Consider the following 23,664-nt stretch of genomic DNA (forward strand, 5'->3'; position numbering starts at 1 on the left):
ACTGGTCAGATAACATATTACTGCCTACTCAGTAGGCTTATCACTGTATAGTCAGTACTGTATCTTAGTATATGAAAGTTAACATTACAAACCAAATAAGCTGTTCCATGGTAGTCAATCACAATGGTGTTATGAACCACACTAATTTTACTGGGCACCACATCTTCATTAAGGAGTAATACCTGGAACATCTATCAACATACTTAACAGTCTCAATGGAACGGATTTCAAGTTTCCTGTCCACAGTACCAGTCTGTCAGAGAAGTGGTATCTATTTTATGTGTACAGACTGAAGTGAAAGTGAAAATTTGTACCAAGGCCAGAAATCAAACCCAGGTCTTGTGCTCACTAGGCACGTGCATTAGCCACTATGCCACCTTGGCACAGAGGTTCACACAACTGCACAGATTACCCTGGCATGCTTCCATCCTTGATCTAGATTCTCACTGCTGTGCCAGTCTACTTTATAAGTTAGACTGGGTAACCCATGCAGTTGTGTGAACCGCTTTGCCAAGGTACCTTAGTATCTAACACACCTAGTCAATATTGCTGGAATATGACAGTAACAACAAGGACACATAATTAGTGTTTGGTGCAAAAACTGTTACCAAGCAGTATACACAAAACAAAATGGAATGCTCCTACAGGGATGGTACTATTGTATACCATTTGACTAGACCATTTGTCACAAGACTTTAGAATCAGTCACAATGATGAAAAGTACTTCCACTCACAGCAACTAAAGAGAGAACAACAACATAAATGCTTTAATTGGAACACCAGCTCACTGGAAGAATCCTTACAAAATGTGTTCGTATGAGTAGGAAGCTTGTTACAAAACAACACTGATCCAACCCACTCTCAAGTATTATTCCAACACAATTAGATAAGAGAGACAAGGTTTGAAAGATGATTTTCATGTCTTGTCATCAGTCTGCTTTGTCTAAGTAAGAGTACCATAAATATACTCAAAAAGCTCTCCATGGGAAACAGTAAAATGAAGATATTTAAAATCATGACGGAGCTGGTCTTAAACTTTTAAGAAACCATGTTATGAGGGAGTCAACAAAAACACTGCTACCTCTCATACGTCCTGCAGTGATTGTAGCAGTAAAATTAGAGAAGTCTGGTCTACTATAGAAACCTACACGTTATCCTTCTCACATACCACTTTCAGATGATATCCTTCTCACACACCGGTTTCAGATGGAATTGGAGGGACGCTATTACACTATGAAAATCTGACATACATTACACAAAGCCTTGTGGAAACAACTGTATCTGCTGAATACAACATCAATACAGTATGTCAGACTCGTCAGTTTGAAGCTAGGTAAAAGAGAATTAAGTCTGTGAATGTAATAGTTACCATAAATGGTTTCTGTCTATGCCTTGGGACACCTTCATATTTTTTTGCAATATGTATCTCACTAACATTAATGTTTGTATTTTGGCAGGTAGCACACTTCCACCAACTCATTAAACCCTTGTCTCTGACAAGCCATCCACCTAAATAATGCTGTCGGAATGCACTACTGAAACAACAGATACATTGCTGACCAATTTCACTTGAATAGAACTGAACTTAGCATCTGATCAGGCACTAACAGAACATTTACTCCACACATAAATATTATTCTAATCCAGATCAGTTATTTCAGACAACCACAAACTCACGAAACCTCTTTTCATTGAAATCAGGTCTGCATGATCCAATGTGCAACTGTTTCCATAATGTAAATAAAACAGAAAGAAACTTCCACATGGGAAAAATATATTAAAAACAAAGATTCCAAGACTTACCAAGCGGGAAAGCGCCGGCAGACAGGCACATGAACAAAACACACAAACACACACACAGAATTACGAGCTTTCGCAACTGGCAGTTGCATCGTCAGGAAGGAAGGAAGGAGAGGGAAAAATGAAAGGATGTGAGTTTTAAGGGAGAGGGTAAGGAGTCATTCCAATCCCGGGAGCGGAAAGACTTCCCTTAGGGGAAAAAAAGGACAGGTGTACACTCGCACACACACACACACACACACACACACACACACACACACACACACACATATCCATCCGCACATACACAGACACAGACACAAGCAGACATATGTCTGCTTGTGTCTGTGTATGTGCGGATGGATATGTGTGTGTGTGTGTGTGTGTGTGTGTGTGTGTGTGTGTGTGTGTGCGCGAGTGTACACCTGTCCTTTTTTTCCCCTAAGGGAAGTCTTTCCGCTCCCGGGATTGGAATGACTCCTTACCCTCTCCCTTAAAACCCACATCCTTTCATTTTTCCCTCTCCTTCCTTCCTTCCTGACGAAGCAACTGCCAGTTGCGAAAGCTCGTAATTCTGTGTGTGTGTTTGCGTGTTTTGTTCATGTGCCTGTCTGCCGGCGCTTTCCCGCTTGGTAAGTCTTGGAATCATTGTTTTTAATATATGTTTCCATAATGTAGCGGAGATGCTGAGTCATAGACTGGCACAACAAAGAGACTGTCATAAATAAAGCTTTCAGCCATTATGGCATTCGTCAAAAATAGATCTCACGCGCACGCACACCGGCACGCGCACAAACGCAACTCACATACATTACTACAGTCTCAGGCAACTGAAGCCACACTACAAGCAGCAGCACCAGTGCATGATGGGAGTGGCAACTGGATGAGTGTAAGGAGGAGGCTGGAGTGGGGAGGGGGAGGGATAGTAGGCTAGGAGTGGCGGACAGTGAAGTGCTGCTGGGGAGTGCACAGGGATGAGGTGGAGAGAGGGTAGGGCAGCTATGTGTAGTCAGGAGGTTAGATGGAGGGCACGGGAGAGGTGGGAAGGGATGAGGCGGTAGCGAAAAAGGTGAGACATAACAAGAAAGGATGCGATGGTAGAATGAGGGCTGCATAGTGCTGGAATGGGAAGAGGGAAGGGACTGGATGGATCAGGACAATGACTAACGAAGGTTGAGGCCAGGGGGGTTACAAGAACATAGGATATACTGCAGGGAAAGTTCCCACTTGCGCAATTCAGAAAAGCTGGTGTTGGAGGGAAGGATCCACATGGCACAATCTGTGAAGCAGTCATTGGAATGCAGGATGTCATGTTTGGCAGCATTCTCAGCAACAGGGTGGTCCCATAGTTTCTCAGCCACAGTTTGTCGGTGGTCATTCATGCAGACAGAGTGCTTGTTGGTTGTCATGCCCACATAGAATACAGCACAGTGGTTGCAGCTTAGCTTGTAGATCACATGACTGGTTTCACAGATAGCCCTGCCTTTGATAGGATAGGTGAGGTTTGTGACTGGAGTAGGTGGTGGTGGAAGGATGTATGGACAGGTCTTGCATCTAGGTCTATTACAGCGGTATGAGCCATGAGGTAAGTGGTTGGAGGCAGGGGTTGTGTAGGGATGGACGAGTATATTGTGTAGGTTCGGTGGATGGAGGAATACCACTGAGGGACGGGTGGGAAGGAGAGTGGACAGAAATTTCTCATTTCAGAGCATGAAGAACGGTTGTCGAAACTCTGACGAAGAATGTAATTTAGTTGCTCCAGTCCTGGGTGGTACTGAGTTACGAGAGGACTGCTCCTCTGTGGCCAGAGAGTGGGTCTTTGGGAGGTGGTGGGAGACTGGAAAGATAAGACACAGGAGATTTTTTTTGTACAAGGTTGGGAGGATAATTACAGTCTGTGAAGGCTTCAGTGAGACCCTCGGTATATTTTGAGAGGGACCGTTCATCACTTCATCACTGCAGACGCAACAACCACACGTGGATAGGCTATATGAAACAGACTTCTTGGTATGGAACGGCTCGCAGTTACCAAAGTGGAGGTATTGTTGGTGGTTAGTAGGTTTGATATGGACAGAGGTACTGACTTAGCCACCTTTGAGGTGGAGGTCAATATCAAGGAAGGTGGCTTATTAGGTTGAGTAGGACCAAGTGAAGCAAAATGGGGGAGAAGTTGTTGAGGTTCTGCAGGAATGGGGGATAGGGTGTCCTCACCCTCGATCGACTCAGCATCTCCGCTATAAGGTGAGTGGCAATTTTCCTTTTCATAATATTGTTACATTCAATTTTGGATTTTCCACTGTTTACTATCCATAATGGTTGTTGAAAGTCTCCTACTCTGTGACTTCCTCCAAAGCCCAAGTTACATGTGAATCTGCCAATAAATGGCATGGAAATGAAAATCCTTGTCTGTCCCCATAAAAAAAGATATCATAAAATCAAGACCATACAAAAACGATTAATGATACATAAGAGATCCATTCAGTCATTCTGGTAACATCTACAAACAGTTACCAAATTGTTTACATTTGTGCAACTACCAAAATTTTAAATACACACAATGAGTTCACTGCTTTCATCATCAAAACAAGCAGCTCTGACTATAGAGCAAAAAAACCAATGTTGGTGTTTTCATTCTCTGTAACACCATTCATAAGCACAATTCAGTAATCCACATGTGTAAGAAAACTTCAAAACTTGCAAAAATGTCACTGGTGCAGATAAATAATGTCATTCTATGAGAGTATTTCTATTTCATTAACTTCAATCATTAGGACTATCTACTCACTATACAGGCACAAATTTATGTCACTATTTTCTCATTATATTCTTTCATGCCCCATTATCTTCTCTCATGTCCTTTCAAGTGAAATATATCATTCCATAGGTTCTCATAGTCCCTTGATCATTTTTAACCACTGCTATTAATGGTTTTTTGTTACACCCCCCCCCCCCTCCCCCGTCCTAAATATAATATTGTAAAATACTGGGCAAGTTGACCTTGTAACTGTGTTTCCCCATCAGTTACTAAATTTTGTGATAATCATAGTCTTTGTGTTTACAAATTACTTAAATAATTTTTTGAAGATACAACTGATATTGAGCACACAGACTAGATTCAACCATGAAAGTATGTGTGTTCTACCTTATAGGTTATGTACGCCTTTCCAATACTAACAGTAAAAGAAAGATATTTTAACACAAAAATTCCAATTTTAACTTCCATTTGCTGCTGTTTGTTATACTCTTTACTCACACTTGTAGTTTCATTTTTCTTTTTTTCCTGTTAGGGAGACCTGGCTGCCTAATTAATGTAAAGGGCAGTTTACACTGGCACGTGAAAAATGCAAAAAGCAAGAGCTAACACACAAAAACAAATAAATATTTATCAATAACAGCATGAATAACACTTACCTCAAGTCTCTCATTTGAAGCAAAACATTTGTAGCATGTTTCACATTTGAATGGCTTGGCAGGATTGATAATTCTGGAGTCAGCTGCCATCACAACTGCATGTGTCGTTACATGCTCCACAAGACGAGCGCGATTGGCAAACGTCTGAAACAGAACACAATACTAACTGGTCACTCGTAAAATAATTTTTATACATCTGTTTTTACAAAGTAGAAATAGATGTAATTACCATATAGTAGTGGCAGTAACACAAATGACAGATTATAATTTTTTGCCCTTTCACAAACAGTCTATTAATCTTCGAGAGATGAATGTAAAGTGTAAAAATTGATTCATGGTTCACAGATTTCTGCATATGAATACCCTGCACATTATCTTTATACTGTACCTTTTTTGAATGCCATATGAGAAAACAGAATAATGTTCTATTCAAAATCTATTGCCTACTCATTCTCGCTTCTCTGATTAACCAGCCACTCTATCACTGCGTAGGAGCTAAGTGCCTCTTTTTCTGTTTTCATATACTTTCATAAAAAATAATAACCATAATAACAACTATACACTGTCTTGTTACGAAGATGACAAAGTACTCTGACATATCAGCATTCTTAACCAACAAATTACGCTGCAAGTCATTACTGGATAACTTTTTGGTTTTATTTATTTAAAAAATACCTGACATTTTAACACTTTTTTTTAAAAAAAAGGAAAAATTAATAATATTCAACAGCCTGACATAAATTAATTTATAAAAAATGAATGTTTTACTACTGAACAAGAAAAACGTTGAGCACATATAGGATTAAATTACAATACGTGAGTCTTCACATTACCTGGGCACATTGAGGACAGCGAGCCTCCACACTGGCAGTATCCGAAACAGTATTCTTGCTCCCAGGAACGTGATGATGCAGCAGGGAATGAAGCTCCAAAAGAGATGCAAGGCCAAACCGTAAGCCACAGTAATCACACTGTTTTGTTGTACTATACAGAAAAGAACATAACAAGTGACTCAAGAGGAAAAGAACAAATTGTTACAGTCATGATGTACATAAACAGCAACAATTATATATTATATTATATATACATATATCGACAGCTACAATCATTAGCAGAATGTCATTATGTGGGGTGAAGGAGTGAAGGACAGAGGGAGGTGGGGAACAAAAGTGAAAGAAAGAGAGAAAGAAAGAGAGAGAGAAAGAGAGAGAGAAAGAAAGAAAGAAAGAAAGAAAAACTATTGGAAATTTAATAACATCATGATACAAACACAATACAAATCCAAATGAAAAAAGTTCTCAATATGCCAATTTTTATTTTTCTGCTATCTCTATAATTAAACAGCCTACATTTATTTTTATTCATAACCTTGCTTTTCACACTTGCTTATAATGTTACTTCACTACAGCAAAATGTTTTGCACGTTACAGACAGCAGATTTATCTTTTTCTTTCATTTGTGAATTTTAGTACTTTATTATTCCCATTATGATCATTCTACCTCACATAAAAGCTATCACAATGAAGTAAATAAGAGTTTCCACAATCTGACTGGTTTTATTACTTCTAATTGTTCTTTCCTGAACCCCTACTAATGTGCTGCACTTAAAAACCCAAACAGCAACTACTAGTTTACATCTAAAAAAGTTGCTTACATCTGATAGGCTTATAGGGGGTCATATTTGCTATTGCACATTTTACAAAATAGTGTCTGACTGGAGTAATTACTAAGATTTTTGCTTAGCAAAGCTTCATTGAGAACTGAAATCACTGCTGCTGCTATCACCATGCTTTAACATTGCAGCACCTCATTTTATATAAACTATGGCACTTTTAAGAATTGTGGGATCGCTATGTCATTGAACATTTCTCATGGAAACCTCAAAGATACTTGAGTCATTCTACTACTCTAAAACTAACTCATTACATTCACCAAGAAGTATGTCACAATGATTTTTAAAAATAACAATGGTGTTTACTGACCGTGAAAGTAATGTTCAGATGGTAGGATCAGTGTTTGTATTACCTTGGGGTAGAAATTTACCACCAATCACCTATCCAACCGACGACACACAAAGTACATCACCATAATGAAAGCATCCGTGTCATCACTGTGGAACATTCATTCAGACACACTAACTTCTGAATTTGATCTTTCCAATTCTTCAGCCAGTTACAGCAGTCATCCACCTTGCCCATCACTGTGAATACTGCCAGCTCCTAAACTGAACACTCACATCAATCTATGAGCTACTGATGTACTGATGGCAGAAACATTCAATTTCAGATACACAGGAATGCTCGTTTTGAAAACTATTTAGTTTACTCAATGCACTCCAGTCCACGGATTCTATGGTTTCAATGGACCCTGTATATATTCTGTAGTATCTGAATATTATTATGCCTATATGCCAAACTTGCTCTTTAAAGTTCTTCCATTCATTGGAGAAGTTTCGTCATGCAAATGGTACAATGTCATCAACAAAATGAAGGTGATTCAGGTCACTTCATAACACTTCATCCTCCTTTCTACATCTACATCTATACTCTGCAAACCACTGTGAGGTGCATCGCTGAGAGTATGCCCCATTATACCATTTGTTAGGCTTTCTTCCTGTTCTATTCAGATATGGTGCATAGGAAGAATTGAGTCTCTGAATGCCTGTGCGTACAGTAATTATCCTAAAATTATCCTCACGATCCCTGTGTGAGTGATACACATGGGGGTTGTAGTATATCCCTAGAGTAATCGTTTAAAGCTGGTTCTTGAAACTTTGTTAATAGACTTTCTCGGGATAGTTTATGTCTGTCCTCACGAGTCTATGATTTCAATTCCTTCAGTACCTCTGTGATACTCTCCCATGGATCAAACAAACCTGTGACCATTCATGCTGTCTTTCTCTGTGTATGTTCAATATCCCCTGTTAGTCCTATCTGAACAGGTCCCACATGCTTGAGCAACATTCTAGGATGGGACACACGAGTGATTTGTAAGCAACGTCTTTGGTATACAGACTGCACCTCATCAGTATTCGACCAATAAATGTTAGTCCACCAGCTGCTTTACCCACGACAACCTATGTGATCATACCATTTCATATCCCTACAAAGTGTTACACCCAGGTATTTGTACTAGCTTAAAGCTCTAATGTTTTCAAATCTTGCCAGTGCAGCCCCAACAATCAGTCTTTCCTTCTTATTCCATGTGGTACATCTCCCCTGATCCGGAGTACTGGGTGACTTTTCAGAACTCTATCCATTTTCCTAAACCTGTCCGAGTTCCTTTCCTTTCACCCCTCTTCCTTCCCTTCCAACCCTTCGGCCAAAATACGGAACCACTGGCTCCAAAAGCTTCCATAAATAAAACATTTTTTTTTAAAAAAAAAATTATGTGTGTTGCCCTGCTTTTGATTGGTGAGTAGAGTTTTTGTCAATCCAATTACATTATATTGTCAAAAATTGGTTATTTTCCTTGTTACATCCCATAAGATGTTTTGCTGATGATACAACTGTACTTACTTCACATCATAACATCCCAACACTTTCATAAGATTATAAGAGAAACTCTTAACCTTGTATTAAATTGGTTTGCAACCAATAAAATTGTTTGTAATCAACATAAAATTCAAAGGCTATGTTAGGACTGTCGAAGGATGTAGAAAATAAATATGTCAAATTTTAAGAATACATATTGACACCAGACTCAACTGGGAAGAGCATATCAACCAAGTCTGCATATTCCCCTTACATCAGTTGCCTAACATTGTAAAAAAAATTCATTGATTGCAAATAAAAATGCTGTGATCTGCTCACACCAATACTGTCCACAGATCATGTTCTATTTTTATTTTTTTTATCTCTGCTTTGGGATACTTGTAGCACCTCTTGTGCATTTTGCTTTGAGTCAGGCATCTAGGAAAGCTTATGTTCACTATACTACAAACCAAATAGGATCAATGCATCTTTTGTCCCTTCAAACAGATTATTTTACTGTGATACTCTTCTCAGGTTTGTAGTTTGATATTCAACTCAAGGTGACACAATATTTTGATGGTCTACCTGGCTATCATCTTCAAGTTGAAATAATGTGTCAACTGTACTTGTAGATCTGGCTGCAAATCTGAGAAGGGTATCAAATTATTTTACCAGGGCAGCTTGTGAAGTCCAATCATTTTGCTGGTGAAATCTTGCCACAATTTTATTTTCTTAGTAACAATTAAGTTCCATACTGGGGTTCTTGATGATTTTTTAAGCTCAATTTTCATTCTCTCTCTCTCTCTCTCTCTCTCTCTCTCTCTCTCTATCTCTCTGATTTTGTACTTTGTGATGCATCATCAGTTGATAATGAGTTCATTTCTCTACTGAATACTGAATTCTCGCAAACACCACCTGGTTCACAGCCTCACTGCTCAAAGTATAAAAATTAGATCTTAGTGAGGGCAGGATCACAGTCATATTCTCCATTACAAAACATACCATAGTCCTCATACAAAACCTACAATATTTCATCATCACTACTTTTGGCCATACTGATAAGACCATGTATATCTGATTTCATGTCTGCTTTGTTCACAATACACAATACTGCTCTGAACTGTGCTGCATGCAGCATGGTGTTGTGATTAGTGTCATTGGTCGGCGTGCTACGGGTCGCCAATTCAAACATGATCACCAGCAATTATTAAATATTTATCATTTCTGGAAGGTTCTTGAAATATCTTATGTTTGTACATTTTGGAATATTCAATATCTGTATAAATAGCTGCACTCTCCATCAAATTCAGTTCTGTTCTGGCTGTACATCGGTGTTTGTAATAAAAGTGCTGTCAGTGCTAAGTGTTGTTTTTCACTGATGACCCTGCTTCTGTCTTTGGACTCAAGTGCAGTTACAATGAGACAATGTGCTGAAACATTCTACATTTATATATTCTACCTAATTCAATGTACGAGAAATTACAATAAATGTGAAAGGCTGGTAAAATATACTAAACATTAAAACAGGTAAGTTATCTTTACAGACTGGACTCACATCCCATCCTGTCACACAGACAGGCACTCCTATTCAGTATCAGCTGAGCAAAGGCACAACATGTAATGGATACTGACTAGAATGGCCACCATAAAAGTAGGTGCCTCAAGGTCCCACTCGCTATCTGCAGCCCTCTGGCACTAAGTGTTGTTATTCGCCCACCTCAGAGCTTTGTTGTCATATATACATTGTTAACAGTAAATTATGTTAGCATCAGCTAAAATTTTCAGTGTTTCCATGCCATGCTGTGTGTTCACAGTGTGGTTTCAGTCCTCCGTGGAATGGTGGATTGACATGTGTTTGGTAGTGAGTGAAATGCATGAGCCGGAGTCTACATGCAGTTGGTGTGTGTAAAGGGCAAAAAGACATTCAAAAGCAATCTAAAATTGTTGTACCAAATGTACTGAAATTTTTAACTGATTTGACCAGTGGTGGAGACGCCACGGATAATATAAATTTTGCGCAAGTTCATCACTTGACAACTACACTTTGTTGTATTTCCGTATCAAATGTATTCCGTATTAACAGTGCAGTAACATTAACAGTCTCTAGATGTGAGCACATGTTTTGATACTCCATGAAAAGGGTACAAATGAAAACAGAAATCTATGGAACTTAACAATTTAGACAAAAGTTGACATGTGAGTATCCGAAGGCTAGAAAAATGCAGGGTGATCTCTGTGAAAAAATTAATTATTCTGGCTCAGACACTTCCATTCTTTGTCTTCTACACTCACTTTGTTTTTGTTTCAGAAAATGTGATAACAGACAAAAATTTTCCAATGGAATACAGACACACTGCAGCAGCAATAACAAAATTGTGTGTGCAATGCACATATTGCATCCCAAGTATAATAACCTTGAAGTACATGAATACAACAGAGGGAAACATTCCACGTGGGAAAAATATATCTAAAAACAAAGATGATGTGACTTGTTGCAGCATTGTTTACACATTTTGCTCTAAAGACAAACTTAAAGTGAAGTAATGAAAGTCATTTTTTCCTTTGGAACTGTAATTATGTACACCATTGTTCATTTTGAACTCTATTGGATCATTTACAACAAACTCTGCACATTTTTGATGCAAATGCAGCTGAACTAAGTTGTTTTAGCAGTTCCAAAATGTTCTTTCTCCAGTTTAAATTCACATCAATAAAGACGTCTAAGAATTCTGAGTTACCACCCTGTTTATTATTTCCTCATGAAATGTTACACTTATCATTGGTGCAGTACCCCTAGATGTGCATAACTGAGTACGTTGTGTCTTTTTAAAATTGAGAGTGAGACCACTCACAGAAACCTAGTCAATGATGGTTTGAAGAACAATGTTTACAATTTTTTTCTGTTTCTGTATGAATGCTCGAATTCATTACAATACTAGTGTCATCTGCAAAATAAACTATTTCTGCTTGTGTTTTAGATGGAAGATTATTTACATACATGAGGAACAATAGTGGACCTAAGACTGAGCCCTGGAGAACCCCATACGTGATTTCTCCCCATCAGAATTACGTCCCAGACTATACTGGTTGAATTAGTGAGTCGAACTTTCTGCACTCCTTAGGTTAGATATGACATTATTCACTGGCTGGCTCTACCATCAATCCCATGAGTCTTCAATTTATCTACAAGAATACTGTGATTCACTAAATAAAATGCCTTAGGTAGGTCACAGAAAATATCACTTGGCACTGTTTATTATTTGACGCTTGTAAAATTTGGTGGGAGAACATATAAACAGAATCCTCAGTACAGCTACTCTTCTGAAACTGATTTGCTGCTGATATTACTGTCACTAGGATGAGATACTATTCTAAAACACACAACCCTTCTCAAAAAATTTTGGAAAATGATGACAGCAGTGAAACAGATCAGTAGCTATTGACATTTCTCTTATCACCTTTCTTAAAGAGAGGTTCAACAACAGCGAATTTCAGTCTCTCTGGAAAAATGCCTTGAGATGGTGATGCATTACTTATTTCAGATGGGACTCTGCTCATTATAAGGGAACAAATTTCTAAGTACTTTATCGGAAACACCATCAAAACAAGACAAGCTTTTATTTTTGAGGGAATGTATATCTTCTTAATTTCAGAAGGAGAAGTTCATGATACACTCATATGATTGAATTTTATGAGAGTTACCGTATTTACTCGAATCTAAGCCGCACTTTTTTTCCGGTTTTTGTAATCCAAAGAACCGCCTGTGTCTTAGAAATTAGTGCAAAGTAAGCGGAAGTTCTGAAAAATGTTGCTAGGTGCCGCCAAAAAATGTTGCTAGGTGCCGCCACAACTAACTTCTGCCATCGAATATATGTAGCGCTACACCAGCATGTTTTGCAGGCACTATGATAAATACTGGCGCCAAAACCTATGTGCCAGTAAACGGATTTTAAAAAAGTGGAAGACGAGCTCTTTTCTCTGCCCCGAGTTTTGACCACTGCATTTTCATACATTATCCAACGAAGTAAATACAAATTCCGTATTGTTCATCTTCGAATGTAGCAGCATTTCATGTACTACGATAATCCGACTGGCAAGACTGTACGGGATGTTTGTCAACTCTAAGTTCTGAATTTTTTCCTACCAGTGAGAAGAGATGGTTGCTGATAGGAACTTTTTGAATTGTAACACATGCAGTATTCTCTTCACCATAAGAATAATACGAATAAAAACATTTTGCCATGTATTATTTCGTGTTTTCTGCTATCTCTTTTAAATCCTGTCTGCCTAATGAACTACAAAACTAGAATGAGACAACAGCAAACACGTAAGAATATACATATCATGCCATGTTTATATACGTATTATTCTTATGCCTAATAGTGATACAGTCAGAAATAAAGAATGGGAATTGACTAGATTTTTAAATCTAAGATGACTCTTCTGTGCAGAATGTAATGTACTAAAGAGGCGTCTGCAAAGATTTTCAAATGGAGAAAAACTCTGTTCAGAACATCTATCATATTCAGTCTATTATTTAGCTCTTGTTGATCATTATCAAAGAAAGCAGCAGTGTAAGTAACAACAAATAGTAGTCTCTTGCCATTGTTTTGCTAATGAGATGATTTCTCTCTCTCTCTCTCTCTCTCTCTCTCTCTCTCTCTCTGTGTTTATTTTTTTTTTTTTTAGCGGCAGTAGTACGCACAAAAGCAAGCCATGCCTCGAGCGGCGACAGGCCGTAAACACGCACTATCAGAATGTGACAAACAATGCATGATACAGTACAATAATGCATTTTCAGCTTAGAGTGACGAAAACACCTATAACAAAAAGAACGGCACTTATCAGATCAAAGAAAAATAACCAATCAATTGAAACCAGACGAAGCACGGGAAAAAGGAAGGGTACCCGTATAAATATGGCCGGAGCACCTGACGCATAGTAATGGCTACCTGGTAAAGCTTAACTGCTAAGCTTACGCCACGAACCAAACTACTGTAGCTGTATCGTCATTCATTCGACCTAAATTGTGTCTCATATTACAATGGACCAACTTTGTTTTGATTTGGAGGTGCGGCCTAAAACTTTTCTTTCCCTAGAATTTCGAGTCTCAAATTTCAGGTGCGGCTTAGATTCGGGAAATTCTTTTTTCCTTGATTTCGAGTCTCATTTTTCATGTGCAGCTATTAGATTCGAGTGTGGCTTAGATTCGAGTAAATAAGGTACTTTTTCAACATACTGCTGTGATTTTTTCTTGCACCTCTTGTTCCTAGACTTTCTACTATATTTAAGAAATGACTAATCATTTATAATCCTTCCATTCAGTTAAATAGTGTGATCTCATACAGTTCTGTGGCTGGTTGTTCTGTCTCTCATTTCACTATGTTCCATATAGCCTTAAATCTGTCATCAGAATTACTGATTTCTGACCATAAGTGCATATTCCTTGATTTTGTAATAACATTTCTTAGTAATTTTGAGTAGTTTTTGTAGTTTGCAACTACAGCAGGATATCTACTTGTTCTTGCAAGTAGATATATTTCTCTTTACCTGTCACAAGATACTTTACTCCCGCTAGTGATCGATGGTTTTTACAAGGCTGTTTAATGCATTGTCTGATTAGCTTGTGCAGAAGGCTATTTCCAAATAATGATATGAATTTATTACAAAATAGATCAAATTTTATGTTAGCATTTAGTTCAATACAAATTCCATCCCAGGTCATCTTGTAAAATATTTAAAAAATCTGGAGTCATTAATTATTCTAACTGATTTTCATTGAGGAGTATCCATACTGTAAGGCACTACATTATTTATCCTAACCAACCATGCAACATGATCAGAGAGAACATTTGTTACTGGGTGAACAGTTATTTTCTTGTTTTGAGCTTCACCAAAGAAAACATTATTAGTTGGGCTTCTTCTATCTTTATCCACTCATGCTAAGAAGTTAATTAATGATATGAACTGTAGGATCCAAATAAGGTTTCCAGATCATTTTTCCTATGAGAATTCTTTATGAAATCCTCACTTAAGACACAACAGACCATGAACTGATTGCTGCTGTCTGACAGATACCACAGTAAGAAATCATGATTTCTCCCAAGCAGTTCAAGATTTCCCAGTGAGGATTTTTATACAGTACAACTAAAAGTGAACTGTTTTTCAGTATTAACTGAGAAGCACACGTCTATCTGCTGACCGTACAAAAACTATTTGGCTCAATGTGGGGATCTTTATACAGTTACAATTGAAAATGGACTATTTTTCTTTCCCATATTAATTCTGCATGAGTAAGCTGCTAAAGTGTAACCTTTTATATGTAACTCATCTGACCAAGTGGTTATACGATGTTCAGTTATGCATAGGGTATATGCATAGGGTCTCTTTTCAGAGTTCTCTAAATTTTCCAAACAGAAAAGAAGTTCTCCTACCTTACTACTCAATCCTCTAACACACTTTAATCTCCATTTTAAGTTCATGGAATTAAAGTTTTCTCACCATTTACAACATTTTTATTTTCTATATTCATGATGTTAACTTGCACCCAATTTATGCATTAACATATTTATAATTTTCCCACAATTTATGCTTTATGAATAAACGTTTATGGAGAAAAAACTGAAATAACTGACATGATATAATGCTGGTATGCTGTTGGCTGTCAAAAAGCATTTAAAAACTTCACGCGGTTAAGTTTCTTGACACCGGGCGCTCTACACAGCACATCTGAACCAGTAAAGGGGTAAACAATTCACGACCTGTGTCTCCTGCCGCCATCAACCTCTATTCGGCATGGTTGCTGATGGAAGTAACAAGGTTCATTCTACTGCGCACAAGCATCTTCATGATTGTTGTGATCATCTTGACACCTTTGTTGAACCATATTTAGCACATTTTGTCATTTTGCCACTTGCAGTGCTAGTTGACATCTTTGCAAGCTTTGCATTGCTCCAAAACTCAAATGTTTTTGAGTTTAAGTACAGCACTAGTTACATATGTTTTCACACTTAGCAAGATGTGTTTCGAGAATTTATTCTCATTGTCAAGTGCAATATTTTATGTAAATATTTTTTGTGATTTTTCACAAATACACAATGTGAATGACAGTTTGCACGTGTGTGGGTTTCTGCATAGCTGAGGAGGCCTAGTATCCAATAACCTCAAAAAGATTACTGCCATGCAAGAGAGGCAGAACATATGCAAACGTCACAAAAACACTTACGTAAATATTTGGAATCGACAATGAGAATAAATTCTCAAAACGCATCATACTAAGCTTAAAAAAATGTGTAACTGGAACAGTGTTTCATTATTTAAATAATGAATGTTGTTGTTGTCATTGTTGTTACTGTTGTTGTTGTGGTCTTTAGTCTAGAGACTGGTTTGATGCAGCTCTCCATGCTACTCTGTCCTGTGCAAGCTGCTTCACCTCCCAGTAACTACTGCAACCTACATCCTTTTTAATCTGTTTAGCGTATTCATGCCTTGGTCTCCTACAAGACTTTTACCCTCTGCACTGCCTCAGAACGTGTCCTACCAAGTGATCGCTTCTAGTCAAGTTGTGCCACAAATTCGTCTTCTCCCCTATTCTATTCAGTACCTCCTAATTACTTACGGATTCTTTTGTAGCACCACATTTCGAAAGCTTCTATTCTCTTCTTGTCTAATCTGTTTATCAGCCATGTTTCACTTCCATACATGGGTACACTCCATACAAATACTTTCAGAAAAGATTTCCTGACACTTAAATCGAACTCAACGTTGACAAACTTCCCTTCTTCAAAAACGCTTTCCTTGCCTTTGCCAGTCTACATTTTATATCCTCTCTACTTTGACCACCATCAGTTACGTTGTTCCCAAATAGCAAAACTCATTTACTGCTTTAAGACTCTCATTTCCTAACCTAATTCCCTCATCATCACCTGGTCAATTCGAATATATTACATTATCACTGCTTCGCTTTTGTTGATGTTCATCTTATATCCTCATTTCAAGACACTGTCCATTGCATTCAACTGATCTTCCAGGTTCTTTGTTGCCTCTGACAGAATTACAATGTCAACGGCGAACCTCAAAGTTTTTATTTCTTCTCCATGGATTTTAATTCCGACTCCAAATTTTTGTGATGTTTCCTTTACTGCTTGCTCAATACACAGTTTGAATAGCATCGGAGATAGACTACAACCCTGTCTCACACCCTTCTCAACCACTGCTTCCCTTTCACGCCCCCTAGACTCTTATAACTGCCATCTAGTTTCTGTACAAATTGTAAATAGCCTTTCATTCCCTATATTTGACCCCTGCCACCTTCAGAATTTGAAATAGAGTATTCCAGCCAACACTGTCAAAAGCTTTCTCTGAGTCTATAAATGCTAGAAATGTAGGTTTGCCTTTCCTTAATCTATCTTCTCAGATAAGTCATAGGGTCAGTATTGCCACACGTGTTCCTACGGAATCCAAACAGATCTTTCCCGAGGTTGGCTTATACCAGTTTTTCCATTAGTTTGTAAGTAATTTGTGTTAGTATTTTGCAGCTGTGGCTTATTAAACTTATAGTTCGGTAATTTTCGCACCTGTCAACACCTGCTTTCTTTGGGATTGGAATTATTATATTCTTCTTGAAGTCTGAGGGTATTTTGCCTGTCTCATACACCTTGCTCACCAGATTGTCAAGACTGGCTCTCCCAAGGCTGTCAGTAGATCTAATGGAATGTTGTCTACTCCGGGGGCCTTGTTTCGACTCAGGTCTTTCATTGCTCTGTCAAACTCTTCACGCAGTATCGTATCTCCCATTCCATCTTTGTCTACATTCTGTTCCATTTCCATAATATTGTCCTGAAGTACATCGCCCTTGTATAGACCCTCTACATACTCCTTCCACCTTTCTGCTTTGCCTTCTTTGCTTAGAACTGAGTTTCCATCTAAGTTCTTCATATTCATACAAATGGGTCTCTTTTCTCCAAAGGTCTCTTTAATTTTCCTGTAGGCAGTATCTATCTTACCCGTAGTGAGATAAGTCTCTACATCCTTACATTTGCCCTGTAGCCATCCCTGCTTAGCCATTTTACACTACCTGTCATCTCCTTTTTGAGATGTTTGTATTCCTTTTTTCCTGCTTCATTTAATGCATTTTTATATTTTCTCCTTTCATCAATTAAATTCAGTATATCTTCTGTTACCCAAGGATTTCTAATAGCCCCCGTCTTTTACCTACTTGATCCTCTGCCGCCTTCACTATTTCATCTCTCAAAGCTATACATTCTTCTACCGTTTTTCTTTCCTCCATTCTTGTCAATCCTTCCCTAATGCTCTCTCTGAAACTCTCTACAACCTCTGGTTCTTTAATTTTTTGTGGTATTTAACAAATATACAATGTGAATGATAGTTTGCATGTGTGTGGTTTTCTGCATAGCTTAAATTCGCACCTTTTTACTATTTCTTCAGTTTTAATACACAGTTCATAACCAATAGATTGTGGACAGAGTCCACATCTGCCCCTGGAAATGTCTTAAAATTGAAAACCAGGTTTCTTAATCTCTGTCTTATCATTATATAATCTTTCTTAATCTCTGTCTTATCATTATATAATCTATCTGAAACCTTCCAGTGACTCCAGGCCTCTTCCACATATGCAACCTTCTTTTGTGATCCTTAAACCAAGTGTTAGCTATTATTAAATTACGCTCTATGAAATTTTCTACCATGCGCCTTCCTCTTTCATTCCTTACCCCCATTCCATATTCATCAACTACTTTTCCTTCTCTTCCTTTTTCTACTATTGGTTTCGAGTCCCCCATGACTATCAAATTTCCCTCTCTTTTCACTATCTGAATAATTTCTTTTATCTCATCATACATTTCTTCAATCTCTTCGTCATTAGCTGAGCTAGTTGGCATATAAACGTGTACTACAGTGGTAGGCGTGGGCATCTTGTCTATCTTTGCTACAATAATGCGTTCACTATGCTGTTCGTAGTAGCCGATCCACGCACCTATTTTTTATTCATTATTACACCTACTCCTTCATTACCCCTATTTGATTTTTTATTTATTACCTTGTATTCACCTGACTAGAAGTCTTATTCCTCCTGCCACCTAACTTCACTAACTCCCAGTACATCTAAATTTAACCAATCCATTTCCCTTTTTAAGGTTTCTAACCTACCTGCCCGATTAAGGGATCTGACATTCCACACTCCGATCCACAGAACGCCAGTTTTCTTTCTCCTGATAATGACGACTTCCTGAGTAGTCCCCGCCCGGAGATCCCAATGGGGGACTTTTTTTACCTCCAGAACATTTTAGCTAAGAGGATGTCATCATCATTTAACCATACAGTAAAGCTGCATACTATTGGGAAAAATTTCGGCTGCAGTTTCCCCTTGCTTTCAGCTGTTCACAGTACCAGCACAGCAAGGGGCCCCAAACATGCCATAAACTTCTATTTATCAGAAAATAGACAGAAAAACTGACAAATTACTGTGGCAATTACAAGAAAATAACTGTTTTTTATATATGAAGTCTTCATGGGTTGTCAGCCGAGTAGCATCGTCGTCTTGTAGCTACGTTTCGATGGAATGCGTCTCCATCATCTTCAGGCGAAGTCACTTAGCCTGAAGATGATGGAGATGCATTCCATCGAAACGTGGCTATGAGATGACGATGCTACTCGGCTGACAACCCGTGAAGACTTCATGTAAGAAATTCGCCGAGAAAGCCTGCACTTGAAAATAACTTTTCTTTCTCTATCTGAGATGTTTTTAGTCAAAGTCATTGTTTTTCTCAAAATAATTTGCACACACATACTGACCACTTCCAGCTCATGAGTCACAAATGAATTTCTTGCACTGCACACACAGATATTTAATTCTGTCTGAACTTTTGTATCCTCCTATCTGGCAGGTCTTCTGTACCAGTAGCTTACATATTTCAGTGGTTGCGATAAATGTATGAGCAGACTCTTTCCTTGATTGTACATAAAGAGAGGAGAGTTCATATGCTAATAAGAAAGAAACACCCACTGTGTAACTGATTCTCCTGTTATCTTTCTGTAAAGGATCCAGGCATTGACTCCAGCAAGGTCTAGCACACTGAAAAAATATGCAAATGTCATCTGCATCAGCCAAACTTGACAGTGTACAGATAAGACATCTGGCCCAGAATATCAACTCCAAATTTAGTGGAATTGTAGACACTCATATTTTCAGAGTGTGTCTTTTGTGTATTTTGGGCCACTGCATTGAGCTCAGTAGCAGAACATTTTTCTTGTTCTTCCCCTGATATGAAGTGTCACCAGATTCATATAAGACAGTACCATACGAAGACCCAGTATTAGACTTTGTTGAAGGAAGAACTTGTCTTTCTGTTTTCTTCAGTGTGCCCAGCTGGCTGTGTTCTCCCACATCAACTGCTCTGCAAGATGTGTGACTGAATAAATTGTAATATGTTACACTTCTTCCTCTCGACATGTAATGTTGCAGAGGACATGTAGCAACATGCTCTGCAACAGCTATATTACTGGGCCTTTCACTTTATTTACCCAAATATGGAAACCAATCACCACATATTTACTACTGGCATCTGCTGCAAACCAGAATTTCAAACCAAATTTATCTGATTTACAATTCATGTACTGGATATAGCAGCAGTGAGCTTTGCATGGACAGAGCTGCACATCTATGGTTATAGACACACCAGTTTATATTTCCGGATACAGTTGTGTACAAGAGGATTCCACATTGGGGTAGCTGCTACAGAACTATCATTCTTTAATCTTACAGCCCGGCTGTTCTTGTCATCAAATTTTAAGAATTTCATGACTTCTATGAACTTATTTCTCCCCACTGTGCAAGAAAAAGTGGCAGCCTCCAGTATCAAGTACCCAAGAGTTATCCTGGAGAACTTATTGGGTTATTATTCCTGTAAAAGTTTTTATGTTTTGCAGAATATTACTGTCTATCAACACTGACCACGCACTCAAGTAGCTCCCTCTGATTATAAATTACTTAGCATTAAATGTGTTTGCAATGGAGTTTCCACCAACACATTGTCACACCCTAATTTACCAGGTGCACAGCCCCATGCAATTGAAGTCCACACTGTTCCATCAGCTGCAGTCTCTTCACTTCTAGCTTCTCTCAATGCTGAGATGGACACAATTCTTTCCATTTGCTTCCCCAGCTGTGAGTAGGAATTTCTAGAACCACTCAAATTGAACCTATAAGCACTGGGTTATTTGCATACTGTTGTACAGCTTATGAATACCAATCTCCCAACTCTGACGATTTGCCCTGTTCTGTTTCGTGACGATGATATTCTGTGTCATCTTTGTCATCCTTATCATCCAACTCATCACATTAAAAAATATCTTCTCCTTCAAAATCTTCCTGAGTTGAACTGCTCAAGTAATCCAGTAACTCTCCATCTGAATGAAAACATCAACACGCCATAACAATGAGCAGTGCTGAACTTCTGCAGAGCACAACATTGTATTGACATAGAACAGCAACTAATGTATGTCCACTCTTCCACTAAATAAAGTAAAATGGAACGGAAGAGACAGAATGAGATCACAAGGATGAAATAAAATAACCTAGGTGGATGTAAAAATCCACTGTTGTGCTTTTAGATACATGAAATGTAAAAAATATCTGAAGAGTCAAAATGATGGGCTGCAGTCCTCTAAGGTACAAATGTCTATAATTTGTCCATTTTTGTAATTGATGTTTGCCTTTGACAGAAACTGTGAACCACCAAAGTATATTAAAAGTAATTAAATATAAGGCCCCGAAATTAAAATGTACACTATTTATTAAATGTTTAACAATGTTCACTGGGCGCATTGACTGGTATGGTCCTTCTAGTGTTAAATGTAAAGGGCAGTAAAATAATGTTTTCACAGTTTACAATAATATGTGGGAAAAACACTTATGAACATACATACTTGTTGCACAAAATGCTACGAGAACGTCTTTTCGGTCTAGATTTGCGCGATGCTACTCTACGTCGCTGGAGACGCTTCACACGACGGTGGCGGCATGCTCGTCTGGAAAAGAAATTGTCAATCTCCTCCATACTGTGATTTGTGGATACAAAAAAATTATTTTCAGACTTCAAATTCAACAGGATGTACATCATAGGCATTAAAAAAGAACTTTAGTAAATCCTATTTAAATACTACAGTGTTAGTAAATGGTTACAATGAGAAAAACAGGGCGTACAGGAAACAATAATTTCCATGTAACTGATTCTGATTTTTTGGACAATCGAGGAAAAAAGAGCAATAAATATAAAGCCATAATAGGAATAAGCAATAGACATGTTAAAATTTATGGCTACTGACTCCAAAGGTTATGTGTATTAAATTAATGGAAAATCCAGGATGGAATGTAATAATATTAGAGAAGTAAAGTTGCTACTCACCATATAGCAAAGATGCTGAGTCGAGATAGGCATAATAAAAAGATTCACACAATTACAGCTTTCGGCCATTAAGGCCTTTGTCAGCAATACACAAACATACACACACGCACTACAGTGTGGTTTCAGAGTTGTCTGAGACTGCAGACGTGTGTGTGTGTGTGTGTGTGTGTGTGTGTGTGTGTGTGTGTGTGTGTGTTGCTGACAAAGGCCTTAATGGGTGAAAGCTTTAATTGTGTGAATCTTTTTGTTGTGACTATTGCATATCAGCATCTCCCCTACATGGTGAGTAACCACTTTCCTTCTTTAATATTATTACATTCCATCCTGGATTATCCTTTTTTTCTACATCTACATCTACATTTATACTCCGCAAGCCACCCAACGGTGTGTGGCGGAGGGCACTTTACGTGCCACTGTCATTACCTCCCTTTTCTGTTCCAGTCGCGTATGGTTCGCGGGAAGAACGACTGTCTGAAAGCCTCCGTGCGCGCTCTAATCTCTCTAATTTTACCTTCGTGATCTCCTAGGGAGGTGGAAGTAGGGGGAAGCAATATATTCGATACCTCATCCAGAAACGCACCCTCTCGCAACCTGGCGAGCAAGTTACACCGCGATGCAGAGCGCCTCTCTTGCAGAGTCTGCCACTTGAGTTTGCTAAACATCTCCGTAACACTATCACGGTTACCAAGTAACCCTGTGATGAAACGCGCAGCTCTTCTTTGGATCTTCTCTATCTCCTCCGTCAACCTGATCTGGTACGGACACCACACTGATGAGCAATACTCAAGTATAGATCGAACGAGTGTTTTGAAAGCCACCTCCTTTGTTGATGGTCTACATTTTCTAAGGACTCTCCCAATGAATCTCAACCTGGTACCCGCCTTAACAACAATTAATTGTATATGATCATTCCACTTCAAATCGTTCCGCATACATACTCCCAGATATTTTACAGAAGTAATTGCTACCAGTGTTTGTTCTGCTATCATATAATCATACAATAAAGGATTCTTCTTTCTATGTATTCACAATACATTACATTTGTCTGTGTTAAGGGTCAGTTGGCACTCCCTGCACCAAGTGCCTATCCACTGCAGATCTTCCTGCATTTCGCTACAATTTTCTAATGCTGCAACTTCTCTGTATACTACAGCATCATCCGCGAAAAACTGCATGGAACTTCCGACACTTACTAGGTCATTTATATACACTCCTGGAAATGGAAAAAAGAACACATTGACACCGGTGTGTCAGACCCACCATACTTGCTCCGGACACTGCGAGAGGGCTGTACAAGCAATGATCACACGCACGGCACAGCGGACACACCAGGAACCGCGGTGTTGGCCGTCGAATGGCGCTAGCTGCGCAGCATTTGTGCACCGCCACCGTCAGTGTCAGCCAGTTTGCCGTGGCATACGGAGCTCCATCGCAGTCTTTAACACTGGTAGCATGCCGCGACAGCGTGGACGTGAACCGTATGTGCAGTTGACGGACTTTGAGCGAGGGCGTATAGTGGGCATGCGGGAGGCCGGGTGGACGTACCGCCGAATTGCTCAACACGTGGGGCATGAGGT

The 23,664-nt window shown here is 38.7% G+C and overlaps 1 protein-coding gene across 4 annotated transcripts in view; it reads right to left on the reverse strand.

The window, feature by feature from the left end:
• LOC126279055 (zinc finger protein 729-like) overlaps positions 1 to 23,664 on the reverse strand; it is a 194,432-nt gene that overhangs the window by 80,569 nt on the left and 90,199 nt on the right. For all 4 annotated transcript variants that reach the window (XM_049979485.1, XM_049979482.1, XM_049979483.1 and 1 more), the window contains 3 exons: positions 21,609 to 21,710; positions 6,024 to 6,174; positions 5,191 to 5,334 (listed from right to left, as the gene is read on the reverse strand). In XM_049979485.1, the coding sequence (XP_049835442.1) occupies positions 5,191 to 5,334; positions 6,024 to 6,174; positions 21,609 to 21,710 (397 nt within the window). The remainder of the gene's footprint in view (positions 1 to 5,190; positions 5,335 to 6,023; positions 6,175 to 21,608; positions 21,711 to 23,664) is intronic.

This window comes from Schistocerca gregaria, chromosome 6, assembly GCF_023897955.1.
Source record: "Schistocerca gregaria isolate iqSchGreg1 chromosome 6, iqSchGreg1.2, whole genome shotgun sequence".
Lineage (NCBI taxonomy): Eukaryota > Metazoa > Arthropoda > Insecta > Orthoptera > Acrididae > Schistocerca > Schistocerca gregaria.